The sequence below is a fragment of the Austrofundulus limnaeus genome, unplaced genomic scaffold (genome assembly GCF_001266775.1).
Source record: "Austrofundulus limnaeus strain Quisiro unplaced genomic scaffold, Austrofundulus_limnaeus-1.0 Scaffold10, whole genome shotgun sequence".
Lineage (NCBI taxonomy): Eukaryota > Metazoa > Chordata > Actinopteri > Cyprinodontiformes > Rivulidae > Austrofundulus > Austrofundulus limnaeus.
In genome coordinates this window covers 342,034-366,705 of record NW_013952412.1, presented here as the reverse complement: position 1 = coordinate 366,705, position 24,672 = coordinate 342,034, and the positions used below count along the sequence as shown (strand labels likewise).

The following is a 24,672-nucleotide window of genomic DNA, read 5'->3' as shown; positions in this document are numbered from 1 at the left end:
CAAACAAACAAAAAGAAAACAAAATTAAATCCAATGTCACGGCAAAAATGTGGTGGGTCAAAGAAACAAAAAACATTTTAGTTACCTTAAAATTGGAGGGGTTCAAAAAAAAGAACAAAAACAAAAAAAAAGCAAAATTGTTTCATCTCAATCCTATCATCCAAATCACCGACATCTGGACATGAAGATGTTAATTCTGTTAGCTCGCCATAAAACAAGTGAAGATTCAGTTTTCGTGACTAAGTGGAAAACACGCAAAAGGTCTTAAACTGTCATTGGGCTCTGACATTTTGTTTTCTTCAAACCCACTAATAAACAAATCAAATCATCTTTAATCAGAGTGAAGCAGTTTGAATCAGGGGGCGAAAAGTAAATCCTGCTTCAGCGTCCTCTCCGTTGTGACAGGCAGTTACAGAGATGTTGCCAAAAGTGAATGAGTTCTTTTTATTTAATATTTTTGTAGACTACACATACAGTTTAATTTGAGATGTCATATGGGCGTGGTAGCTGAATAGGAAGCATGGTGTTTGTGTGTATTCTGGTGTGTAAACAGCTCTTCTGTTTTTTGTTTTTACGTGTGTCTGAGGGGTGTGACTTGATGCTGAATCAGGGCAAAGAGTTCAACAAATCCTGCATGAAGAGGTCCGGGTCTGGTATTTCAGAAAGGAGACCTGGAGGAGGTTAAATCAAAACAAGAATCGGTTTAATTTTCAAAAGATATATTTCCTATTTGGAGGATATGAATCAAGTGTGCTCAGGTGAATCGATGGTGGTTATATACTGACCGACGACGTCGCAGAACTCTGACATGGACTCGGCGGGCATCAGTTCATCCTGGAAGGCCCTGAGGATGCGCTCAGAGGCCTCGTAGATGGGCATGTCGTTGTGACGGACGTATTCTGCCAGAGAGAAGGACCATCCCCCTTCAGTGTTGCTGGTGGGTACTTTCTGTAAACAAAAACAAAAAACATGTTAAGCTAATTTACTGATGAACCATCAACAATGTGATCAACCAAAGCCTGACACATTTTTTCAAGGTTGTAGGATATTTACCCTGAACATGTCATAGACCAGATCCACCAGGCCCCAGAAGAGAAGAGGTGAGCGATAAACTGCATATTCCTTTGGTGTTTTATCTGTGAGTCTGACAAGGAAGCAAATTAAACAATAAAAACATGTTTATGTTTTAAGATTCTTACAGGTTTTATGAAATCCTTAGTGGTTTTAGGACCTATGTATTAGAATTTCCTTCATATTATCCTATTTTTATAACAACACAAGTAAGAACAAATCTTGTGAGGGTGTCTTTATTCACTCCATTAGTTTCTGTGGAATTTAGAATACAGTTTAAAATTCTTATCTCTTCTGGAGCGTTGCACGGCCAGGTTCCCACGTTTACAGCAGATCTACTTCACCCACCTGTACCTACATGTACACTTAGGTCCAGTAACTCCACTAAGCTACTTGTTCCTCCGTTCCAACTAAAGACATGGGGAATTTCAGGTTGTAGCTCCTAAACTTTGGAACGAATTACCTCAATCTCTAAGAGCTGTGGATTTAGAGAAGATTTTCAAAAAGCAGCTACAAACTCACCTTTTAAAGCAACTTTTTAATGTGGCTGCATGTCTTATTAATGCTTTATTACTTGTCAGTGTAATTTTATGCTCTTTTGTGTGCTATTCTGTTTTATTGTGAAGCACTTTGTGGCTACTTGAATGTGAGAAGTGCTATACAAATAAAGTTTACTAAATGAAAATCCTCATCGCTCAGATTTAAGAACTGTTTTTTTTTAATAAGATTTTTCTATGAACAGATATTGGTTGTGGATGCTGTCATGAGGTTTAAGATTGAATAAAAGTACCAAAAGTGACTGGTTCCAACATTTCGCTAATGGAACAAGATAATCCCATACAAAGCAAAGTATCTTACTTGTTTGTGGAAACGGCAGAGGCCTTGCGAGAATGTGCCATGACCAGGAGTCTTCGCAGGAAGTACAAACGAGAACTCCTCCACCTCTCAGGAGGCATGATGTGCATGGCCAAGATGGTGAAATAATGTGGTCCTTCAACGTCATACGAGCTTTCCACCCATTTCTCACAAGGCTGCTCCTGGAAACTCTGTAGGTTCTTCTCTTCTCGTGACGTGGCTCGTGTGCTGCAGGGGCAGAGTTTGTGCTGTCAAATCCTAACAGGCTAGAGGACTTATGTTTCATGAAAAAACCCTGACTCCTTTGTTTTTTTAAACACACGTCTATTAAAAAACACAAATAAATCCCGTACGTGTTGAGTACGTAGAGCACTGTGTGGATGATGTAGGGGATGAGGTGGATGTTGCTCTCACGGCCCCCGCCTCCTGAGTCGACACTGAACGACTGCTCGGTAGCAAAGCGCAGGAACAGCAGTTTGGTGTCGTGAATGTTGAGTTGGTAGGTGGGCTCCCGCTGCCCTGTGCACTCCTGAAGATATGTGTTGTGCCTGTGTGACAGCCATACAAGAAAGAAAGAATGACTCTGTGACCTAAAAAAGAGAAAGAGTTTGCTCTGTGAATGCGTCCCTAAAACACGTGGTTACCTGGCTAAGCATGTAGCAAAGGCCGATTCTGGCACGTGTGGCCCCCACACAGGAAGCAGGCCATTGCACTTGGTGTTGGCGTTCTGAAGAGCAGCACTTTCCCACTCCTCTCTCCCACGAGCCAGCCTGTTGAAAGGGAAACCGGAAGTCAAATTGTGGCAACCTAGATTTTGCACATAATTATCTTTAATTGTTTCACCTGTTTCCACCTTAGTTTAATTATTATTGATTGTGATCAGCTGCGTAAAGCTGCAGTGCCTCACCTTTAAGATCCGCCCACACTCAACGTGTGTGTGTTCGTTCATTCACTTGTTGGCAAGACCCAAGTGTGCAGCAGCTCTCCAAACCCGCATTACAAAGTTCCGTAACGAGGCGTTTAATCCCTCGGAGGACAACTTTTATACAATCGTGGAGTTTATGGATTTAAAACTGCTGAAGCCGAACCAAACAAAAAGACAAAAAACTGCTGGATCCGACGCCGGAAACCCATCGCGCATGCTGACATGACGTTATCAAACAAATGACAAATGCAAGTCTCCCACAAAAAACCAAAACTAATTTATGTGTTAAATGAAAAAACTAAAAATCAATTATCTTTTCTTTTAATGAACCAAACATTTCCATAATCACACCAGTTACCCAAAAAACACACTCAGCAAAAAAGTAAGTCTGTTTCATGTTGTCCAAGCTGTTGAAATGACTTATTAATGCAAATGGTAATTGTGTATTTCTGTGTGTTTTTAGTGCCTTGGCTGTGTTTTTTTTTATGGGTGTAATTTTGTGTGTGTGTAAATTTTGTGGGAGTGTTTATTTCTTTGAAGAATCTGAGTTGAGTTTAATCTTAACCAACCAACTTTGGTGCTTGTGGAGCCAAGCTACTTTGAACTTTGAATTATAGTGGTTTTAATACCACATAAGGACACTGGGGGAGGGATAAATAATTTTTGTATTGTATTGTATTTGTATTCTATTTTTGTTTGTAAATGATATATTTAAAAGATATGAATCCTGTTTTGTCTGTGCGCACACTCTTTTTTTTAAACATTTTGTCACTCATTATTTAATTTAACTTTGAAAAGGGTGTATGTTTTTTATAAGGTATGTCCTTGTGTGAACCTAAAATAACACTATATAGTAAAATCCCATAAACTGGTTAAAAATATCCTATATGTCAGGAGGGAGACCTGACAGGCACCCAACTTAAGCAATCAAAATAAATAGCAATAAAATAACAAAACCCCGGAACCGTCACAATATTGTTCTTACTGTAAAAGCTGCTGAAAAACCAAAAGCATAATAACCTAAATAATAACATGAGAGTGAATGATGGAGTTAGAACTGACCTGACAGCTGCCAGATGGCAGTCATAGTGGACTATGTTGAAGTGCGACACAGTGCTGTAGCCTTGCTGCTTGCGAGGCTTGTTTTCAAATTCCTCCAAAACCACGCGCTTTGTGAACGTGTAAATGCCCAAAACCTTGGTTGGCTAGGACAAAAGGGAAAAAGTACAAGAGACATTTAACCCTGTTTCCAGTTCTAACCGGAGCTCTAATGTGTTTCATGAATAAACCGTGGATACGAGGCATTACCTGGAACTTGTAACCCTCTCTGCAGATACAGCAGGTCAAACCCGGCTCTTCTATCAGCTCCTCCATTTGCTTCAAAAGTGAAGTCTTTGTAACAACTTGACCTTTCTCATTTGTCTGAAAGGCAAACAGAAAATACACAAAAACCATAAGCTTATAAGTTATTGTTAAACGAAGGCACAACAATTACCAACATGAATAAGGAAATAAAAAGGTTTAAAGAAATGGAGAGTTACCGTCATGCCCAGAGTTCCCAGGGCCTTCTGCCTCATGGCCATGGCCATCCGCTTCTTCTCAGCTCTGGTTTCCCTGCGAGCTGCTTCAATCTTCAGGTTGACGTCTCTGTGCTCCCTGAGCGCCTCCAGGAGGTTCTCTGCCAGAGTTCCTATGCCTTCATCACTGGAAACCTGCTCCAGCTTGTGCAAGTTGGTTATTGAATCTGTGCCTATGAGTACCTGGATGACAAAGACAACATCTGATGAGCTGAATTACAATTCTTGTGTGTGCGTTGAATATATGCTTTTAGCTTTTAGCTGTTGTATTTGAGAATCAAGATAAACTGTACCTGTGTGGGTGGATGCTGGGTAGCCAAACCACGGAGCAATCTAAGAATAAATGGTAGAGCTGGTCTAGAGAGGAACTTCTTCCAGACATCTGCATCCAAACTGAAAAGAGTTCAGATAACGAAAAGCTTAGCTTAAAAGCTAGTAGCTATAAATAAACCTATAAGAGCTTTAAAGGAATCATCTTCAGGCATTTTAAAGCAGAATGGGGGACCTACTTTTTTGCATTGGGGATATGTTTCTTCATGTAGTCCAGTGCACTCTGTGTGATTCCTTTTTGAAGAATGAGATCTTTTAGCTGATGGCCGTTGCTGTTATTTTTGATTCCGGCAGCGATTTTACAGAAGCAGTCCAAAAACACTTTGTCGTCTGCACTGTGCTCCTCATCGTACCTTCGAGAAAAAAAACACAAAGAAATGTTCAGAGCCAGATTTAATGATCTAACCTTTAGAAATCAGAGGCTTAAACACGACATCCTTAAAAAAAAGGGTCAGGAATACTTACTTGTCAAAATTGCAGCACGGTTTAAAACGTTCCACCAAAATCTTCATCTTCTCCAGTTCACCAAAGGACAGGTATGGAACGATGCGCAGCAGACCCTGCAGCACGCTGGGGTTTGAGCGAACAAACGGGGTGTTGATCTGATCCAACAACATCACAAGCTGATCTTTGTCTCCTGTGAGCAGAAGATTACCCTGTGACAGAAAAAATAAATAAATAAATAAAAAATAAATAAATAAAAGAAAGAAAGAAAGAAAGAAAGAAAGAAAGAAAGAAATAAAACGTTTTGTTTACAAAGTGAATGTCCTTTTTTAATCCAACTTAGTTCAGTTTTACCTTGTCCTCTGAAATCCTCTCAGCATTAGCTTCATCCAGGATGATCTCCATGATGCTCAGGACCTGTTCTGCTATGGAGGCTCCACCGCTGTCCTTGCTCTCCTGTTCTGCTACTAAAGCCTGGAAAAAAGGAAAAAGATTAAAACTAAGCTCTGTGTTTGACTTTCGGCATCACGACAAAGTGAAATTCCCTGAAAACACTTGCCAGGTTTAGAGTTCCCAGCATGACATTGAGTGTGTTCATCTCCGGTCTCACTAGTTGTTGCCTATTAATCTTGACTTTGACACAGTAACTGAACAGCTTCAGTAAAACCTGGACAAAAACAAAATGTGTTCAACTTGGGTGTTAAACCAGTGTATATATAACATTTGAATAAAAAAATGCAGCTTCAGTCACACAACACTTGAAATTGATTTCAGCTGAATAAATGTAGCTTACAGTCAGCAGATGTCGTCCTTGTTTGAAATCTTTGATTCCAGACAGCCGGTTGAGCATACACTCCAGTCCTCCACACTGTGCCATGACCCCTGCCATCTTGTACACCTCTTCATCGTCTTCTTCTTCATCTGCAATCAAGCAAGAAGCATAAATCCCCATCAGTGGAAAAGTATTTCAGGGTTCACGCAGGTTTCAGTGAGTTAAATTTAAGACCTTTTAAAGACCCTTTTAGACCATTAGGAATGACATTTAAGACCAAACAGACGCAGTAACAGAAACGCTCAAGTAGTCCCAGAAATATTAACATAGAAACCTTTTCAATTTAGCTATTAAAGAATATTTAATTTTAAAACAAATCACTAAACCATCTTAATGAAACAGTCATATCCTTCAAATCGACTGCTATGGACCAAGTGCTTCCAACCAAGTGCAAAAACCACTGACATCAAGCCGAGTCTCATTGAAAACATGCTTTCTCATGTTTAAACCACAGGCAGTGGATGTGACTGAACTTCGTTCTTTGAGCGGGTGAACAAGCCGCTGTATGCGGGCGGTTATAGTTAGGGTTGGGTGTTGAAAGGGTTTATTTCGATACCGGTGCTAAATCGATACTTTCAAAACGGTATCGGTTCCTAAACGGTATTTAAATCTGTACTTTGAAAATAAATAAATAAAACACACACACTCACACAGGTTTATAAAGCAATGATTATTTCTGAGGCAAAGTCAAACTTBAAATTGACCAACATATTAACTTAAAACTAGAAAACATTAAAAAAAATAAATTCATGTTTTATTTTATCTAGTGCTAAATATTCTGTTTTTATTTGTACATTAATCAGATTAATATATTTTTTTACATAAAATACAATGACTGTTTTAATATCCCAGCATTTTTGATGCAAAAACAGCATCTTGCTATATTTGTGAGGACTTCACACACACACACACACACACACACACACAGAGAGAGAGAGAGCTGGACGGGCTGCACGCCGCTGGCCACGTCTCAGTCACACGCTCCCTTCCTGCCTGTGCAGNCACACACACACACACACACACACACACACACACACACACACACACACACACACACACAGCGCTCATAGTCTGCCTCAGTCTGCACCCGTTTTTTTTTCACACCGGGCAAAAAATGCATTTAAACCAGCTGAAGTTAAGTTTAGAGCACAGTTTGAAATGTAAACCGAAGGAAACCTGCATCACGACTTTATACTGCGATCAGAGCAAACGTGATCTGCAGCGTCTGTCTGCTGCACGGCCGCAGCTCTAACGTAACAGCGAGAAAGGACCGAGAGCTTTTTTTTTATTTTAAAAATCCAGCAGGGGGAACAATACAGGTGTTCTTCTATGCCTCCTGTGAGCAGTCCCAGCATTTTTTAAAAGAAAAACTACTCGGACACGCTAATTACAGTGCGGTTTCAAACCGAAAGTAAAAACATGGCGCTCACTGCGCTCCCGTTCGAAGTGAAACTTAACACACAGCTGTTCTCTCTACCACACATAGTCCGACACAGAGGGCAGAAACAGCTAAATTAAACGGTTAAAACACATTAAAAACTCACCCCTATTGTTGTTGGCACTCTGTGGAGATTGTGCCGAGGCTGTCACTGTTAACAGTGAACACCAGACGGCGCAATTAACAGCTTTCTTTGAGGCACCAAAATAAAGCACCGAAATTAGAGTTGTGTTTCGGTTTGACTACTACTGTTGATCTTCGCCCCGGTGCCAAACTGGAACCGAGTTTCGGTACCCAACCCTAGTTATAGTGGCAAAGTGGACGAAAACATGGAAGTAAACTGCCATTTTTTTTACCTACAGATATCACTGGATTTGTATTTTAATGCGTACAAAGACTGGTAGCAAACTTAGCACCTCATGAAGACAGATCACGTCAACCTTTGATTACGGCACTTTACTCTGTTTCTTTATGCAGCCAACGCTTCTCTGGAATGATCGAAAGTAAAAATAAAAAAATAAGACTTGATAAATTTTAATTTAAGACCTTAGATGAAAATCTGGGTCTTTTTATCTTTTTTTTAGGCCTAAAAGTTTGATTTTCAAATTTTAGACTTTTTTAGACCCTGCGCGAACCCTGGTATTTGTACTTTCAGTGTTAGAGCAAAGAAAAATGATGTAAAAACATAAAAACATTTTACTTTTGACAAAGAATGTTCAAAACAATCTGAAATCTAACCTGTGGTTGAGTCCAGCGACTCTATGAACTCCTCAGTGGCATCTCCAAGTAGACCTCTCATTCGATATATTATTCTCATCGGCTCACCCTTTGGGGGGAAAATAATCCATGAGCTGAATCACTTTCAGATTAACTGGATTTAACATAAAAAGCACCTCATAAAGAATAATTTACTGACCTCATTTGTCGGGCACCAGACCTTCTTGTAGACCTCAGCCACAGACAGCTCTAAACTGATGATTTTGTTGTTTACAAGTAGCTGAGAAAAACAGGAAGAAATTTGATTATTTCTGAGAAACAAAAGTTTCAGTTAAAAAAAGACACCAATAATAGCAGAGTGTAGATTTTACCTCCATGCCACTGTCGTCTTCCAGAAGCGCCACCAGGTCGCAGTCCTGACAAATCTTATTTTTGATGTCTCTCATCAGTGGGCCAATACCCGGCTCGTTGCTGCTGTAGGGGTTTCCTGGCATTCGGCCCTGCAGGAAGTCCTCCTGCTGAGGGTCTTTTTCCAGAGTCACAAAGAACTCCGTCACCTCGTTCTCCTCCTACACAGAGGATGACAGGAACAGTTCAAATTAATTCAACATTTCTGGGAAACTATATTTAAGAGAATTATTTGCTCATAAAAATCTATCAGTAAAGCTAAGTTATTTATTACTATCATAGAGGAGTATTAAAACAAACAAACAAACAAACAAACAAACAAACAAACAAACAAACAAACAAACAAAAAACAATAAACAAGCAAATTCAACATTTAAAAAAACTCACATTTAAAATGATTAATATTGCAGATAATTTATCTCCTTTGTGGCAACTGTGCTAACAAATTGCAACTTACAGGGTAGATGATGCTGCACAGTCTCTCAAAAATAAACACGGGTGTCCGGTAGTCATCAAGGTTGTATCGTTTTGCTGTCTCGATGCAAACTGCCATGAAAGCTTTGGTTTCAGACTCTGTACCTGTACAGAAAAAAATGAATAAATCTGATGTTTAGTACATTTACAACCTTCGTTTTGCATTTGAGCACAACCATCAGAATGAAACTTAAAGTATGTTGACATTGTGTGTCGGTGCAGACCTGTTGTCATGTCCTCCAGCATCTCGAGGAGCATGTCCTGAGTCTCATCGATCAGCTTGGTGCGCTGCACCACCAGCTTCCTCAGACACAAGTATCCGTTCAGAACTGTGCCAACCAATCTACTCTTGAAATGGCGCTTAATGGACTCCACCTCCACAAAAGATGACAGCAATCCTACAACAGCCAGAAGCCAGTAAATCAGCAGTCACAGAAGAATCCTTCACAAAATTAAATTCTGTATTGAAAAACATGTGAAGTTTATGTTGTTTTAATTTAAATTTTGCTCTCAGCTTCTCTTCATTTTACAAATAAAGGTAAAAGAAGAAAACAAACCAGTCAAGCTCTTGAGGGCGTAGCCTTGCTGTAGGTCTGTGCTCAGTGTCGCCTCCTCTAGAGCAAGGAGATTGGCTATTTCCTGATCAGAGAAATAAAATGTAAAGATTCACAAAATCCAAACAGACTAATATAGACACTGATCAATGCATTTGCAATAAATTCCTCAACAACAAAAATGTAATAATTAATGCCAAAATAGTTTTTGTTTTTTAAGTTATAATTTTGTTTTGATTTTAAAAAAACAACCGAATCCAGTCCATGAGATATCTTTCTTCATCGTACCTTGGTGATCAGGTTACCGATGTAGGGCAGAACCCCACGAGCAGCCAGGTAAACCTTCCAGTGTGTTGGCTTGATCAGTTTTTGGTACAGGCCCAGATATTCCACCGCACACTCTCCAGCAACACTCAGTTCATCAAGGTAACTGACAAACAAAGTTACTGATTAGATGGACACTGTTTATTATCTACTGAGCCTTTTACAGTCTTTTGAGCAAGAATTACCCCTTTAACTGCAGCATATTTAGTTATAATTGAAAATAACGAGCAGATAAATTACTGTACCCTTTCTGGTCATGTTTATTTGACTAAATTTTGGTAATAAAAAAGAAAAGAAATCTAGAATCCCTTTACATCTATTATACATCTGGTAGCGGTTTGTAGGTGCAAGTTATATTTTCAAGACTCAAACCTGGTGAGCAGGTCCAGGACCTGTTGCTTGCGGCTGGGGATTGTGGTAAGAGCCTCCACAATAGTGCAAGCTGCCTGTCTTGCGGCCTGGGTGGCAGGTGTGAACAGAACCTGGGGCAAAGATTTCAGTTTTTAAACGACGTGCACATCTGCAGAAAGCACAGCTCAACAGTCATAAATAAACGTTTCTTTACCTGCCGAAGCCAGTTGTTGTGGCTCAGTTTGAGCAGGCGAGGGAAAAGACCTTCACCTTTCCTGGACCTCATGAATTGCTTCCACTTCCAAACATACTTCTCCAGCAGATACTGCTTCCGCAGCTCGGCTTTGCCCTGAGGCTTGGACACAGCCTCCTGGCCTGTGGTAATGAAAATATTCCCAACAGAAACAGGGTTATCATAAAGAATAATCTTGTGACTGACGTACTCAGACTAGGGCTGAGAAATTAATCGAGTTAACTCTAATTAATTTTAGTGCTACATGGGCACAGATTAAAAATTTTAATCACAATTAAAATTTACAATCACTTTACTATGGCTGAATATGTAGGTTTGTACTGTATATTGCAATGCACTCAGTGCATGCCAGGTCATGTTTGTAAATTAGAAGTGGTTCTCAAACAGTTTACCTGGATAAATAAAGGTTAAATTAAAAAAAAAAATAACCTCCATGTATATAACACATTATGTACAGTTTTTTTTTCTTTTTGTCTTCTTATGGCTTATTTTATTTATGTATGTTTTGCTGACAACTGTGACCTTAATATCTATCTTTCATTCCTCATATAGTACTCATTTGGAATAAAAATCCTTGAATTCTTGATTTAACCATTATTCTGCACAAAATTTAACTGACCCAAATATGTTTGGGGCATTTTTTAGGTCCTGATTTTTGTTGTTCTTGTGCAATCGAGGTGATATTTTCATGATTTATTATTGTTGTATGTATTTCTTAAGCACCAATTTTTTTTCAAAATAAAGACATTAATTAATAACAAGTAATTTATTTTACCAATATGCAATAAAGTTTTATATTAAGTTTAAGATTAATCGTGATTAATTCACAGCTATCTTGGAATTAATAGATTAAAAATTTAAATAATTTGACAGCCCTAATTCAGACGTATTCTTGTTGTACTCACTTCTAGCTGGGAGACACTTTTTCCAAGCATCATAAGATGCCTTAGGATCTTTCTTTAGCCAAAGCTGAGCCTGGGCATGAATTTCATTACTGTAGGGTCTGACTGTGGTCAGCGATTCAATGGCAGTATCCTTTAAATACAAACAAATACACAAGAGTATGTTTCAGAAAACACAAGTATAAGAACACATTAAAAGCACCATCTAATACGGTTAAAAAAACTGAAATTTAATAATAAGACAATAGTGCAGGGTTTATAGTTTTAGCTACGACATAAAAATGTCATCTTGTTTTGGTCTAGTAAAACTTACAAGAGCAATGTGCCTATTTAAGTGTTTGAATTAAAGAGAGCATCCAGCTTTTTTGGACTCGTCTTTAATGGTCTGTTGTCTTAACAGGGTTTAGATGTGTTGCATATTTAATCAAATACATTCAACCTAAAGTTCCCAAGTAATAATTACCTTGTTCTTCTTGCTAGTTGGTGCAGGAGGCTTTATCAGCTTTTGCAGGATTCTCAAGCACATGAGTGTGATGTTCTCAACGACTACAGGTGTTTTTATATTCACTGACATCAGGAACAAACTGAGTGCTACAAACACAAACAACACAGACAAACAACACGGCTTTTAAAAAGAGTTTTAAAATGAACTAAAAATTATCAAAAAGGAAAAAAAAAATCACTGTTTTTGTAGCCAACCATTGCAATAATGTGCAGAACAAGTTAGGTCATCCAGACAATCACAAGTTACTTTCCTTTGACACATAGATCAGAAAAAAACAAACAAAATAAAACAGAAAATGGGTATCTTGAACAATAAGGCAGGAAGTTAAGCTTACCACAACGCAACCTTAACTCCCAGCATCCTCCCTCTTTGGAAATGGAGTCCGTCAGCAGCAACATTTCATACTGCAAATTACTTACCTGAAACGGAGACATGTTCATATCAAGACAGAAAATTCTACAGCAAATTTAAACAACCCAATCCAGTAAATCTGGTGTTTAATTATAGACACTGTTTCTTTAAATTAATAAGTTCAGCTTTCAATAGAACATGTAAAATAACATACCAGGTCGGGATTTGCCCAGTGACCCTTGAGAGCAGCGGAAACCTTGGCAATGATGAGGTCGTTCATTTGCTGTGTGGCTTCTGGATGATCTCTGAAGCAGAAATATACAAGAAGTACACAATTTACCTGTTATCTCACTGCATTGTGTTTGCAACAATCAAAAATATGTGACTAATCACATCGAAATAAGGATTAAGTCAAATTTGGTCAAAATGACCTATTCCTGGCTTTAAAAGCTATATTTGATATCATTAGTAGATCCAGAGATTTTATTTAATTTGTCTTGGTTACAATAATACATAAATATTTGGTCTAAATCCTAATATTATGTAATTTTAATGAGGATTTTTTTTTTGTCATTTGAAAAAAGAAACCTCAAATAGTATTTGAATGAGATTTCCCAGCTGGAAAGAAACAAAAGCTTTGATAGCTCACAGTGAAAATCTCAACATTTTAAAGGCGTTTATCCTTAAAAATGGGTTTTTGGTTGCTAATGCTCAAAAAAAGTGCTTCGAAATTTTTTTTAGGATAATATTTCTGACCGTTCATTGAAATGAAACATTGATAACACATTTGTTAGATTTTGACAAAATTTAATTTTTGCATGCGTTTTAATCAAAACACTACATCTGCCTATTTCTCCACATAACTTTTAGACTTAATCCTCGTTACGATGTGATGGGTCACATTTATTGGATTTGTCAAAACCTCCCATTCTGAGGTTAAAAGCTAAAAACAATTACATTTAATTAAAATACAACAGGATGTGTGAATCACACCTGGTGAGGAGACAGATCAGCTGCCTCACTTCTTCCCTCATGGCTGCTGTACCTCGTCGCAAGTTGTACTCAAACAACTCACGAATGAGACCCTGGAGGACGAGGATCTGCCGGAGAGCCGGGTTGGTGGCCAGCGCACGAAGCAATGTGATGCAGTGGCCCGTGACAGCTGAGGCACATCCGTAACACTTGGTTGATGAAGTGTGGCCACAGCCGAGCACGGACAGAGCTCGGTACTGACTGGCGGTGAAGGTGGGCTGGTGGCTGCTGCTGCTCCGGGACGACTTGGTGGCAGCCTCTCTCTGCTGCAGATCATACTCCAACAGCTCCTTCCGAGACGCAAGCACTTTCTGTAAACAAAACACATCAATACATACGGTATGAAAAAATACTGGTGCTTCATTTTCCTTTAAAATGTTACGTTTTTCCTGCTCTTTGACCTGTATTATCTTAGAGAGCTCATCAAAAGATGTCTTGCAGTCTCCACTGTATTCTTGAGCCAGCTGCTGAATGTATCGGTTCACATTAGCAGTAGAGGTACCGAGTCCTGCACCTGCTCCAGTATCATCCTGGAAGCAACAAAGGAGAGAACACCATGATGTAAAAATGTATAATCAAGACTGAAAGATACTTGAGATGAATTTTGAAAATATTGCTAGTGTGCACACAATATATTTTTCCTTTTTACATATATGCATCCAAACATTTAGCTTTATTTTAAAAGTTGTGTTCAGGCTTCTCTTGTGACTGACCTGGGGTTTCTCTGGTGCTGCCTCATTAACTTTAGACAGGAGGCTCTCTAACTGGGGTCTGTGTCCCATCAGCTGGTGGTAGACCCGGTCAGCTTTGTCCAGCAGAGTGTTGATGTTAGTTACAGCCTGAAAAACATAAAAAATAGAGACGAAACAAATTAAAGACAAACAATGTGATGATAAAACAAGTTTCTAAATCTTGAAAATGGAGGTTGAATATTTGTGTATTTCATTATAGTACTCTTCCTACAGATAGTTTACCTTTTTCCTGTCTTCCTCATTCTCAATTGGATCCACTGCACAGCAAGGTTTAGCGTACAGCATGAAGTCAAATCGGGCATATTTGCAGAAACCACAGGCGTTGCACAGGAAGGGATCTTTTTCATCATAGTTAATAGACCTGAAGAGAAAAAAAAATATTGATTAAAATCTCATAATTTTTAAAATTATATTTCAGGGCAAATTGAGGGAGAAACCTAATATTTACCTGCACTTGTGGCACTGATACACATTCTCACCGCAGTTGCCACACACCCCAGGGTTGGCAGGAACAGAAGCACTGCAGCGTGGACACTGCAGGGTCTCGGTCGACGCTTGATAGTTTTCATAAAAATCAGAAAACTCGATCATCAGGTTGGATGCGACGATAGGCAAGGGAAGGTCGATTTTCACCTCAGTTTGTCCTGGGGTAAGCTGAACTTTCTTGGCTTTGTGCCAACGAGCCGGCCTGAACAGAACAGTTGATGTAAACGTTACATCTTAAAACTAATAAACTATATGAACTTTACACCTGGTATGAACATAAATGACTTAAAGACAATGCAAAAGAGAGGCGCTTGAGTAAAACATACTTATTTTTCAGCTCCACGATGGCCTGTACAGTTCTGTTGTTGTAATAAAGGTTGATGGTGCGGACCATTTTCGTGCGTTTGAGGTCGCCGATCTTTACTGTGACTTTGCTGATGGTGTGGCTGCCGATAAGCTTGACAACCTGCTGTGTGGTGGTGTACCGTGTGTCCACTTTGATTGATGACAGTTTAATGTTCTGAAGGACAAAAGAGACAAGAAAACAAGTTGAAAATGACTGACAAATTCAGAACTTTGTTTTTATTAGTTTTATAAGTTTCACTTACTGAGAAGGGAACTTCTGGGTTGTTGCACACCAAGCAGGGGTCACTCTCCAAATAAAAACCATCAAACTCCACTAATCCAGAAAGAGTGCTGCAGAAGAAAACCATGGATGATTCTATGTAGAAGAAGGTCAAATGTGTTTTTATTTTTTTTAAGAGAAATGATAATTAGTGAATACAAACTTGTAAATGTTGGAGTTGGGGTGATTTGTTAGGATGTGGTTCTGTGCCCTCAAGATTTCCACAGCTTTCTGGGAATATTCCTTCAGCTGTAACAAGAAAAGAAATGTGATTTAGAAAGATTTTCTATGACTGACTGCAGTTTTCTGTGTCAAAAACACTAAACAATTTAGATTAAAAATCTTGAGCAGATCAGTATAAACTTTCAATTACAAACTTAAACAGCCGAGTCAAATACAGATATTTTGAATAACACATTTATCATTTTATCTTCACACTGTGACATACAAAAATAACAAGACAAACACTGATAAACCACACTGAGATAAAACAAACCTTTTTCTCTGTCTGAGGAGTTTTGAGTGAGAAGTATCCAAGTAAGTCAACAAACTGGGCAGCTTTGCGGCCATATGCAGGGAGCTCCGGCCAGATGGCCCAAGTCAGCTCCAGCAGCAGCTCCTGCTGAGATTTGCTGGAGTTCCTGCAGAAACAGTCACATTAGCCAAAAACACTGAATATAATTTTAGCATTTTATGTGTATTCGTGGTTTTGCTGAGACTCATATTTATGTGGTTATAACACTCACAGTCTAATTGTTTCACCCGTACCTGTAGATATGCAGAGCCAAGCAATGGGCCTGCCAGCGCACAGCTGATGAGTTTGACTCCAGCAGGAAACAGCGCAAGAACTGGATTAACGTCTCCTTGTCTGCAAACTTGTTCAGCTGGCTGACCAGAGCCATGCACAGCTGATCTTCCTGGCTGCTGACACTCTCACCTGTCATCAGTTCAAAAGTAATCATCAGAAGACCAGCATCTTTTTCACGCACAACATTAATAACAGGCTGAAGAAGATTTTAGAAAACAAATGTCAACGTCTCACCCTCTTTGTCTTTTTCTTTGTCTTCCTTTTTGCTTTTCTTACTAGAAGATTTGCTCTGAGAGGACTGAGACGCTCCAGTCTGTCCGGCACCACCTGAGCCGCCTCCTGAGCCCGATGAAGAGGTGGAGGAGGAGCTGGCCAGCACTTTGCTGCCACACAGGGCACAGGAGAGGAGCTGAAGGAGAACTGGAGAAACACCCTCATCCACCAGGAAGCTGACTTGGAGCAGGAAGTACAACACAGCTGAGCAGCAAAGAGCACGAGGGATAAAAAGAGAGAAAAATGTTAACAATGCTGGCTTTAAATGCTTATACCTGCTGACAGTGTTTGAAAACAACTTACAGTCGTCCTTCATGCAGAATTTCTGCCAGTTGATTGTTCTCTGAGTAGCAATCTCCGCACATGCTTTCAAATGTTCCATCTAAAAAAAAAAACATTGTAAATGCACCGGCAGGAATAAAACTTAAGACAAATAATTGGAGATATTTAAAAAAATCCTAAATAAAATTTAAGCTTTCTGAGAAAACATCTCTAAAGGGTCCTCACCAGACTGATCAGTGTGTCATACTGGAGAGCAGAACCAGATGTTGCAGTGACCACGCCAGCACGAAGGAAGATGCCCTGCTCTTCCAGAAGTTTCTTGATACTGCGGACGTGCGAGTCGAGTGTGTGCAAATCTCGCAGTTGGCGATATTTTTCTTTAGAGCCACAGATAAATAGTAAGAGCTTTCGAACTTGTCTCCTGACAAATGGTGTCTGCTGGATCATGAGATACTGAAGAGACAAAAAAAGATTTGTTTGTTTTTTTTGTAAATACTGAACAATCTCATGAAAAGGAAATACACCGAGACTTACTTCAGAGAGATAGTAGAACCAGGAATGATCAAACACAGGAGGTGGGATTCGTGGGTTTGAGTCAGTGATCTTCTTTATCTGATACGGCAACCGGAGGACCATTTCAGTCAGCAGCTGGGAGTAAGCTTCAAACACATCAGCAGCGTGTCCCTGAACACAAAAATAACACTTAGTAATCAAACAAAACACTGAGTAGTATTAGAAATATGAACAACAAAAAAAAAAAAAAAACACGTAAAAAGACATGTTCCCCGCCATCGTGATACCTTGACATATTGACGAAGGAAAAAGGGGCTCATGTCGGGGGGTGAGGAAGCAGTGTGGGGGCGAAGGAGCTGACTGGTGGTCACAGGCTCCTCTTCACCCTGTTGGCTTTTCCAGAACTCCAGGAGCGATTTGAGCACATGAAGACAATAGTCAATGGAACCCAGACTGAGCAAAGCTGTTGCTGTTGCATTGGAAATCAGGGAGGATGACTAGAAGAAGCACAGCAGCAGATAAATTAGACTATATGTTCATAATTCATTTCTAAACCATGCAAGTATGTGAACTTTGTTGTTCAAATCACATGATAGACAAATTTTTCCTTTTTTGATCAGGTTCAAAAACCACAATGAGGCACTAATTTATATATATATTTTGGTTATGAAACAACTGGTGTCACACATTGTTCTCCAATTTTTAATAAATCATTTGTATTTTATTAGGAAAAAAAGTAAATAAATTAATTTTAAAATTGCTGATTTACCTCAGATGAAGACTTAGAGCCAGACTTGGTACGAGACATAAACACGCTAAGTAACCTCATGATGACCAGGTGGACTTCATTGATGGCACTGCGCTCATTCTTTTTGGACACATCCTGCAGAGAAATTACATGGATTCAATAGATCAGAAAATTTGGAATATTTATATACTTGTTAACATTGTGGTGTAAGTAAATAGTTACCTTTTTATGCATGCCAAGTTCAGCAATCAGCTGCGCAAGCAGGTCATCCAAGGCACCTTTATCTTTTTCATCCTCCCCATCGAGGTCAGAGGTCAACATAAGAATAACCTGCATATATGGGATGGCTTGAACTCCACCTACATTGTGGAGCTGAGAAAGGTGTTGTAGCAAGCGCTCCAGTAGCATAAGACGAACCATGTGCAACCTAACAACAAATATAAAAAGATAAGCGACACATTACAAATCATTTACTAAATTAAATACATTACATTTTTTTTCCTTTAAATACATTTAGTCCACTACAAAAATAATTTCCTAGTTTATTTTACTCTGATGGTCACAGGTGGCCTCACTGATAGTAAATCAAGCTTAAAGACTTCATAAGAGAGACTGATGATGTAACAAAGTTTCATTTTGAATCATTTCCAGAAGATGGCAGTCAGGACACTATCAATTTGAAGAACTATGTAGGATTTGGAACAATTTTTACTATATTGAATAACAAAAAAAATTCAGAAATTTCACAACAGTTACTGTTTTGTGTAATTTTACACTAAATTAGTCTATTAAATGATTTTTTACAAGAATGTCTTTGTTTCATTGGTCTGTAACACAGTTTGATACAGCACAACTGCAAAGCAAACTGTTATTTTCTTCAAACACTACGTTTAAATATAAAAATCAAACAACACCACATCCCTCAGACTCGGACCTGTTACTTGTGTGGACGTCTCCCTCGGTCTCTCCTTCTCCTTCTGAGCCTTCACCTTCCTGCTGTGCTGTTGTGGTACTGATTGCTCCAGTACTGGAACTCACGCTGCCTGGACCAGCAGGGTGACCTTCAGCTGTTGTGTCTCCATATGCACTGCTGCGTCCTGACACTACACAAGAATGCAAAAAAACAAAAACTCATGACAACACAGATTAGAAATACAGCAAACTACAATAAAGTTTAAATGTGATTCTAAATCAAAAAAGCAATTTGTGCTTTTTCAGAAGGATTGTGCCATTCAGGACTTCATTGGATAACATAAAACAGGATATTTTTAGCCTAAATCAGGTGTGGATGAAGAGAAGGAAAGGTGTGGTAAATTAAGTGCTGAAAGATAAAAAATAATTGCCAGAAAATGTTTATTATCCACTGACCGTACTTGGGCATATTGATCTGTTTTTTGGGTGGTACACAATTTATTTTAGGCATGCATTTTAAGCATTTTTTATATTATACTGGCCTATTTTATTTAAACAACCCACCACTGTGCTCCCCTGCTACAGAGTCGATAGCAGAACCCCCACTCTCTGAGCCCACGCTGCCGCCGTGCTCAGCTGGGGAGGTCCGCAATGTAGAGCCATCAGTAGCAGCTGTGCTGCCCTCATCATCTGATGCCGGGGCTGAAATCATAGCAATAGCTGTAACAGCAAATACAGCGTGGTCATCTGGCCAGGATACATGATCTTAGTTTATACTTTTCACTAACAAGCAAAGGAACATTCAGCACAATCAAAATACTCAAATTTATTACTTTTAAAAGTATTTTGTAAATGAGTGATATTAAACTATCAGAAATAAAATAGAAAAAAAAGCTTCAACTTCAAGATTAGTTTAAATAGTGATTCCTAATATTCACGCAGCATTTTCTGTTTTTTAATTGAAAAAGTTTGATTATCTTTTTTCTTTTTAATAAATCAAATCTACATTTATAAGAATGATAATAGCAATATTGTTACAGTGGGAATGGTTTTATTACCTGAAGCAGTTGTATCTGAAAGGGTGCCAGCATCAAGTGATGAGGAGCTTGGAGCCTGGCCAGACAGGCCAAGGCTCTGAAGGCCAAGAGCACTGCTATTGCTGCCTAAGAAAGGCCAAAGAGTACATTTAGGTGTCGATTTAATTTGATAACACATATTTTTCTACTTTGAGAACACAAACGGCTGTTGAACATGTGTTGTTTAACTTGTGAACCATGTCCAAACTGTCTGCGGTTCATAGAACATCAACTTAATTTTAGTACAAACATAAAGACCATCTTAAATGACTGGTTTAGTTATATTTACTCCTTAGTTACTACAGTTTGTCTTGTTTTTTAATCCTTAAATATATACCTTGTTGGTCCTGCTGAAGGCTGAGAGCAATAGCCAGCTCTACCATGGTTTCATCATCAGCATCAGGGGGAATATCAAGCATAGGGGGGAAACCCTCAGCTCCGGCCAGCAGAGCCTCAAGAGGTGACGGGTTTCCATTGGTAACATTCTCTGCTGTATCCAGGACCATTGACTCAGACTGGGAATGTCACAATAGAAAGCATCATCAGCATCTTTAGATTCAGATGTATTTAATCAGAAACTAGCACACAGTAGACATGCAGGCCACAAACATAAAACAACAGCAATGTCAATTACAGCCCACAGACTTTAATTATCCTTTCTGCCTCACCACCATCTCAAAATCGCTGTGGTCCACTTCATTTTGTTCCTGGCTCTCCTGTCGACCGTCGTCTCCTCCAGCCAACACTGATGACTGCATTTTGTCATCTGCATCATCATCGTCATCATCATCCTTATCTCCTGAAAGAACACAAACAACAAACTTTTGTAACTCTGGATAACATTAGGTTGCAAGATTACCAACACCTTGCATACAACAAGACAAAAACAGTGATGTTAGTTTCTCAAAAACATCATAAAAATGTACAACATACAACCTAGACATAGTTACTTTGAAAGAAACCTAAATAAACTTACCAATAGGTGTGTTGGACCGTGGGGGAGATGGAAGCGTCACATGACGGCGTTTGTTTCTGGGCCGCAGGACTCTGATCAGAGCTTGTTTACAAGCGAAGCTCACAGCGGTGTCCTGAATGTTTTTCATACAAATATAGCACAGTATGACTCTTTATTGTTGTTAATTAAAGGGAACAATAATGTTGTTCAAGTTTTAACAGTAAAACTGTAAGCATATTAAACATTACAATATTTTATTTCAATCCCAGTACTGCTATAGTAAGAAGAGTAAAATCTTACTTACGGGGCACAGTAACATTTGCATGTAGATTTTGGAAGCTACATTGATGTAATCCAGTTCACATGTGCAATATGCATGGATGATGTCTACTAAGGCATTCACTGTTGCTTCCACGTGCGTTAGGCCTTAAAGAAAAACACTTTGCTGAACGTAGAGTCTTGTATTTTGCTCCAGTGTATGTGACAGACATGTAGAAATGAAACGTGGGGCTTTAAGGTTTGTGCTTACCAGGCAGGCAAGCAGGAGCAAGAAATGCATTTTTTGGTTTCTGAGAATGAAGCTTCCAGAAGTTATTCATCAGTTGAGCAATGAAGTTGCAGCTTTCACCATCCACAAGTTTATGTCCATCCTCTGCTGTGTCTAGTTTATGTAGGAGAGTGTTAAATTGTATAAAAGTTTCAAGTTATTCAGAAAACATTTGCAACACAAGCTCTTACCGGAGTCATGTTGAAACAATTTAGTTTCTGTGAAATGAACCAAATTGTTGGGTCTCATGATTGCAATGGAACGGGCGGTGATCACCAGTCTCTGGAAGACATCTGGGTCGATCTCCCTCCCCTCACGGCTACAACTATTCAGACACTGCACTGCGTTACTCAGCAAGGACTGGTCCTGATGAAATAAGAGATTAAGTTGTATTATATATTCAGGAGTGACATGAATACTACAATCCCATTCAGGTTTAAGTTATTTTTTGAAAGTTAATCAACTTCATTTAAAAAAATTTTTTTAAGAAAATTAGATATTTGTGATGAGTCTAGAATTCTCCCTGACTAATTTCATTATTTTAACATTAGCTTTTCACTCACAGAAAATTAAACTGATACAATTGAATATTAAATAAAATTCAAAATGCTTATAAACACCTAAAACATCATACTTCAAAGACAACAGAATAGTTTTTTCACCTTATGAGTGTGATAAGCTGTACGGCTGGTGTGCAGGCTAGCAAGAAGTCCTTTGGTTTGTTGCTGCACGCCTGCAGGAGTCGGCATGGACAAAAGTAAAGTGGCCAGTTCCAGTGCTGCAGTTTTGTTCTTTTCCTAAAAAGTAAAAACACAATTAACTACACTGACTAAAAACAGTAAAGTAGGACTCAATACCTTTTGTTCCAATTATTACTTTTGAAGGAATCTGAATAAATGTATACATTTACCTTCTCACTTGTGGAACCTACAGCAAAGCAGCTTTCCAAAGCTTCAAGTGAGCTGACCACCAATCTAAAATACAAATGAAAGATTAATTCTGCCTCCTCAATGGATTCAACCAATATACTACTTCTACAAAGAAAAGAAAAAAAATCCACACGTCTATTCTGTTGCAATCTGCGCTAATCTAAATGGCAAACAACACTGGATGCAAGAAGAAACGGAAGGGGTAAATAAAAACAAAACTCAAATTGGGAGCCAGCATGAAGATGTTGCACAATGTAAAGAATTTCAAGCACAGACACAGAAAGGCACACATGCACAAAACCAACCAAACAAGCAGAAAAAGGACAGTTACTAACCGGTCCAAGGTTGATAAGGACTCTGTTTCACAACTTTTTTTTTTTTTTTGTATTTTTATAGTTTTGGGAGCAAAAAACAAAAAACAAACAAAAAACAAAACAAGTGTGAGCATCACAGAAAGAAACAAGTGAAAATAAATGATTCGGCTAAACAAAAGAAAAACATGCAAGAAAAGATGATCACAATTGCCATGCACAAAACGCTCTGAACCACCTTTGTCCAGAATGAAGATTATACTAAACTTCCACTAAAATTATGAAAAACACTTAAGAGCAATGAGTAATAAGGGAAAAAATGCTATAAATGCATTATGTTTTGTTGCAATTGCTCTATTAGTTTGTAGACCATTTGTTTAATCTAAAATACATTATTTTAATATAAAATGACTACATCACATTATTGTCAATGTGTAATAAAACAAATAAGGCAATACAATAATAGAAGGAACAGATTTGATTAGGTTGACCTTCTGTACTTGAAAAGGTAAACTGATATTGCTGCAAGATAAAACAACATTAAGCTGGCTCAAATAAAATAAAACAGCTTTGATATAACCCACCCTTATAAAATATATAACTTTTCACGTCATATATGACATTGATTCAACTATATGGGACTTAAAAGTGTAAAAGTAAAGAAGCGTGCACAGCTCATACCTCTCTAGCACAGTGCCACTGGTTGTGGTGGGGGTGGCTATATCTCCATCAGAGTTGCTATTGCTTTGATTAAGGCTGGGACTGCACACATTATTCACTGATGCAGAGGAGAAGTCCTCGGGTGGATCTTCAGGCCAACCAAACTGCTCCTTAGTTTTACCATAGATCTTGACTGAATCAAGCATGGTGACTCCAGCTGGATCAACTGATGCTCCAACTTCAGAAAAACAAAAAGGGACAAAAGTGCATCAGAGGATGTAAACAATTTGAAGCTACAATAATGTCACCAACAAATGGGAGAGCGCTGGACTTTATACATTCATGTTAAAACTCTAAAGTTCCTAGCCAGTTGTATCAAGACATAAAATGTTTCAGCTGTGGAAGGTGGATTATAAGTAGACCAATTTAATTTTCTCTTCACACTTTTAATCTTAATCTTACTGAATATGGACAGCTTCTTGTCAGCCTGCAGGGCCTCCTCTCTGGTGAAGGGGAAGTCGAACCAACGGGCTCTTGTCAGGTTTATCTGCATGGTGCGGCCAAAGACCTCCACATAGGAAGGAGCCCTCTCAATGGCCTGAGAGCCCATTTGTACTCGCATGCCTGTCATCACCATTGAACTGTTGTTATTCACCACTTCTATAGTGAATCCCCCAGGCTAAAAGGAAAAACAAGATTTGAGAGAAATGGCAAAATAAAGTTGAATCTGTAACAGCTATATCCACATAAACACAAGAGCACGATAATGTTTTGTTCTTTTTCTGACAGAGTTATCAGTTAAAATGTCTCTACCTTTGTGTTAGCCACATACATCCCGGTGGAGTTGAGCCTGTGTTTGATCTGCTGCCCGTTGTAAACTTGCAGCAGGTCATTACCCCCGAACTCAACCTCTGTCAGTTGCTGGTTGTGTTCGAAGAAGTCCACTGGGAATGTCACCTGACTGGAGGTTCGAGTAGCTTCGGGAAAAATTGACGAGTTGAAATGAAAAAAGTTAACATTAAAACAAACTAAGTATAATTAAGTTTATCTTTATTGGGGTCCAACAAACATTTATCGATTCGATTATTAAAAACTGCTTTTTAATTGGACATAAACTTACTTGCAGCAGCGGCTTTGCGTTTGCGAACTGGCTTCATGATGCTGATGCCACAGCTGGGTTGCAGCGATGGTTGGAGCCAGTATGACGTGTTGTCCACATTTGCCATGTAGATCCGAAGGCTTCCGTCCTCGCAGAGAAGGATCATGGTCGTGCGCTGTTGCTCGTTACTTGCAGTGTGTCGAATAGCCACCATGTCTTGAATCTTGGAAGAGAAAAAGATCAAATGTCAACTTCACGAAAACGTCAGAATAGTTTTTTGCCACTGGAGTTCACTAAGTAAAATCTGCACATCATTTGAGAGTAAAATGGTTTTAAATACGTTGTGTTATTAT

General features: G+C 38.9%; 1 protein-coding gene across 9 annotated transcripts in view; it reads right to left on the bottom strand.

Annotated features, from left to right (window-relative positions):
• Window positions 1-298: 298 nt before the first annotated feature.
• Window positions 299-24,672, bottom strand: part of ubr4 (ubiquitin protein ligase E3 component n-recognin 4) — a 47,177-nt gene continuing 22,803 nt past the window's right edge. For 4 of the 9 annotated variants that reach the window (XM_014001679.1, XM_014001683.1, XM_014001682.1 and 1 more), the window contains 61 exons: window positions 24,341-24,542; window positions 24,034-24,197; window positions 23,683-23,899; window positions 23,242-23,458; window positions 22,585-22,617; window positions 22,231-22,294; window positions 21,983-22,117; window positions 21,512-21,686; window positions 21,303-21,434; window positions 21,078-21,199; window positions 20,795-20,906; window positions 20,487-20,617; window positions 20,156-20,333; window positions 19,801-19,905; window positions 19,307-19,462; window positions 18,765-18,933; window positions 18,053-18,257; window positions 17,852-17,965; window positions 17,370-17,579; window positions 17,104-17,253; window positions 16,795-17,022; window positions 16,591-16,669; window positions 16,249-16,491; window positions 15,975-16,143; window positions 15,703-15,847; window positions 15,370-15,455; window positions 15,190-15,277; window positions 14,908-15,101; window positions 14,544-14,783; window positions 14,318-14,456; window positions 14,057-14,182; window positions 13,745-13,873; window positions 13,305-13,654; window positions 12,526-12,616; window positions 12,295-12,379; window positions 11,919-12,046; window positions 11,459-11,588; window positions 10,515-10,675; window positions 10,322-10,431; window positions 9,914-10,055; window positions 9,629-9,710; window positions 9,296-9,469; window positions 9,055-9,176; window positions 8,561-8,758; window positions 8,389-8,469; window positions 8,211-8,298; window positions 5,996-6,123; window positions 5,762-5,869; window positions 5,557-5,676; window positions 5,224-5,414; window positions 4,938-5,111; window positions 4,722-4,821; window positions 4,393-4,611; window positions 4,160-4,273; window positions 3,914-4,056; window positions 2,571-2,696; window positions 2,280-2,474; window positions 1,930-2,154; window positions 1,054-1,144; window positions 786-948; window positions 299-671 (listed from right to left, as the gene is read on the bottom strand). In XM_014001679.1, the coding sequence (XP_013857133.1) occupies window positions 607-671; window positions 786-948; window positions 1,054-1,144; window positions 1,930-2,154; window positions 2,280-2,474; window positions 2,571-2,696; window positions 3,914-4,056; window positions 4,160-4,273; window positions 4,393-4,611; window positions 4,722-4,821; window positions 4,938-5,111; window positions 5,224-5,414; window positions 5,557-5,676; window positions 5,762-5,869; window positions 5,996-6,123; window positions 8,211-8,298; window positions 8,389-8,469; window positions 8,561-8,758; window positions 9,055-9,176; window positions 9,296-9,469; window positions 9,629-9,710; window positions 9,914-10,055; window positions 10,322-10,431; window positions 10,515-10,675; window positions 11,459-11,588; window positions 11,919-12,046; window positions 12,295-12,379; window positions 12,526-12,616; window positions 13,305-13,654; window positions 13,745-13,873; window positions 14,057-14,182; window positions 14,318-14,456; window positions 14,544-14,783; window positions 14,908-15,101; window positions 15,190-15,277; window positions 15,370-15,455; window positions 15,703-15,847; window positions 15,975-16,143; window positions 16,249-16,491; window positions 16,591-16,669; window positions 16,795-17,022; window positions 17,104-17,253; window positions 17,370-17,579; window positions 17,852-17,965; window positions 18,053-18,257; window positions 18,765-18,933; window positions 19,307-19,462; window positions 19,801-19,905; window positions 20,156-20,333; window positions 20,487-20,617; window positions 20,795-20,906; window positions 21,078-21,199; window positions 21,303-21,434; window positions 21,512-21,686; window positions 21,983-22,117; window positions 22,231-22,294; window positions 22,585-22,617; window positions 23,242-23,458; window positions 23,683-23,899; window positions 24,034-24,197; window positions 24,341-24,542 (8,961 nt within the window). In that variant the 3' untranslated portion in view covers window positions 299-606. The remainder of the gene's footprint in view (window positions 672-785; window positions 949-1,053; window positions 1,145-1,929; window positions 2,155-2,279; window positions 2,475-2,570; window positions 2,697-3,913; window positions 4,057-4,159; window positions 4,274-4,392; window positions 4,612-4,721; window positions 4,822-4,937; window positions 5,112-5,223; window positions 5,415-5,556; window positions 5,677-5,761; window positions 5,870-5,995; window positions 6,124-8,210; window positions 8,299-8,388; window positions 8,470-8,560; window positions 8,759-9,054; window positions 9,177-9,295; window positions 9,470-9,628; window positions 9,711-9,913; window positions 10,056-10,321; window positions 10,432-10,514; window positions 10,676-11,458; window positions 11,589-11,918; window positions 12,047-12,294; window positions 12,380-12,525; window positions 12,617-13,304; window positions 13,655-13,744; window positions 13,874-14,056; window positions 14,183-14,317; window positions 14,457-14,543; window positions 14,784-14,907; window positions 15,102-15,189; window positions 15,278-15,369; window positions 15,456-15,702; window positions 15,848-15,974; window positions 16,144-16,248; window positions 16,492-16,590; window positions 16,670-16,794; window positions 17,023-17,103; window positions 17,254-17,369; window positions 17,580-17,851; window positions 17,966-18,052; window positions 18,258-18,764; window positions 18,934-19,306; window positions 19,463-19,800; window positions 19,906-20,155; window positions 20,334-20,486; window positions 20,618-20,794; window positions 20,907-21,077; window positions 21,200-21,302; window positions 21,435-21,511; window positions 21,687-21,982; window positions 22,118-22,230; window positions 22,295-22,584; window positions 22,618-23,241; window positions 23,459-23,682; window positions 23,900-24,033; window positions 24,198-24,340; window positions 24,543-24,672) is intronic. The other 5 variants (XM_014001685.1, XM_014001688.1, XM_014001680.1 and 2 more) reach the window with 4 other exon arrangements.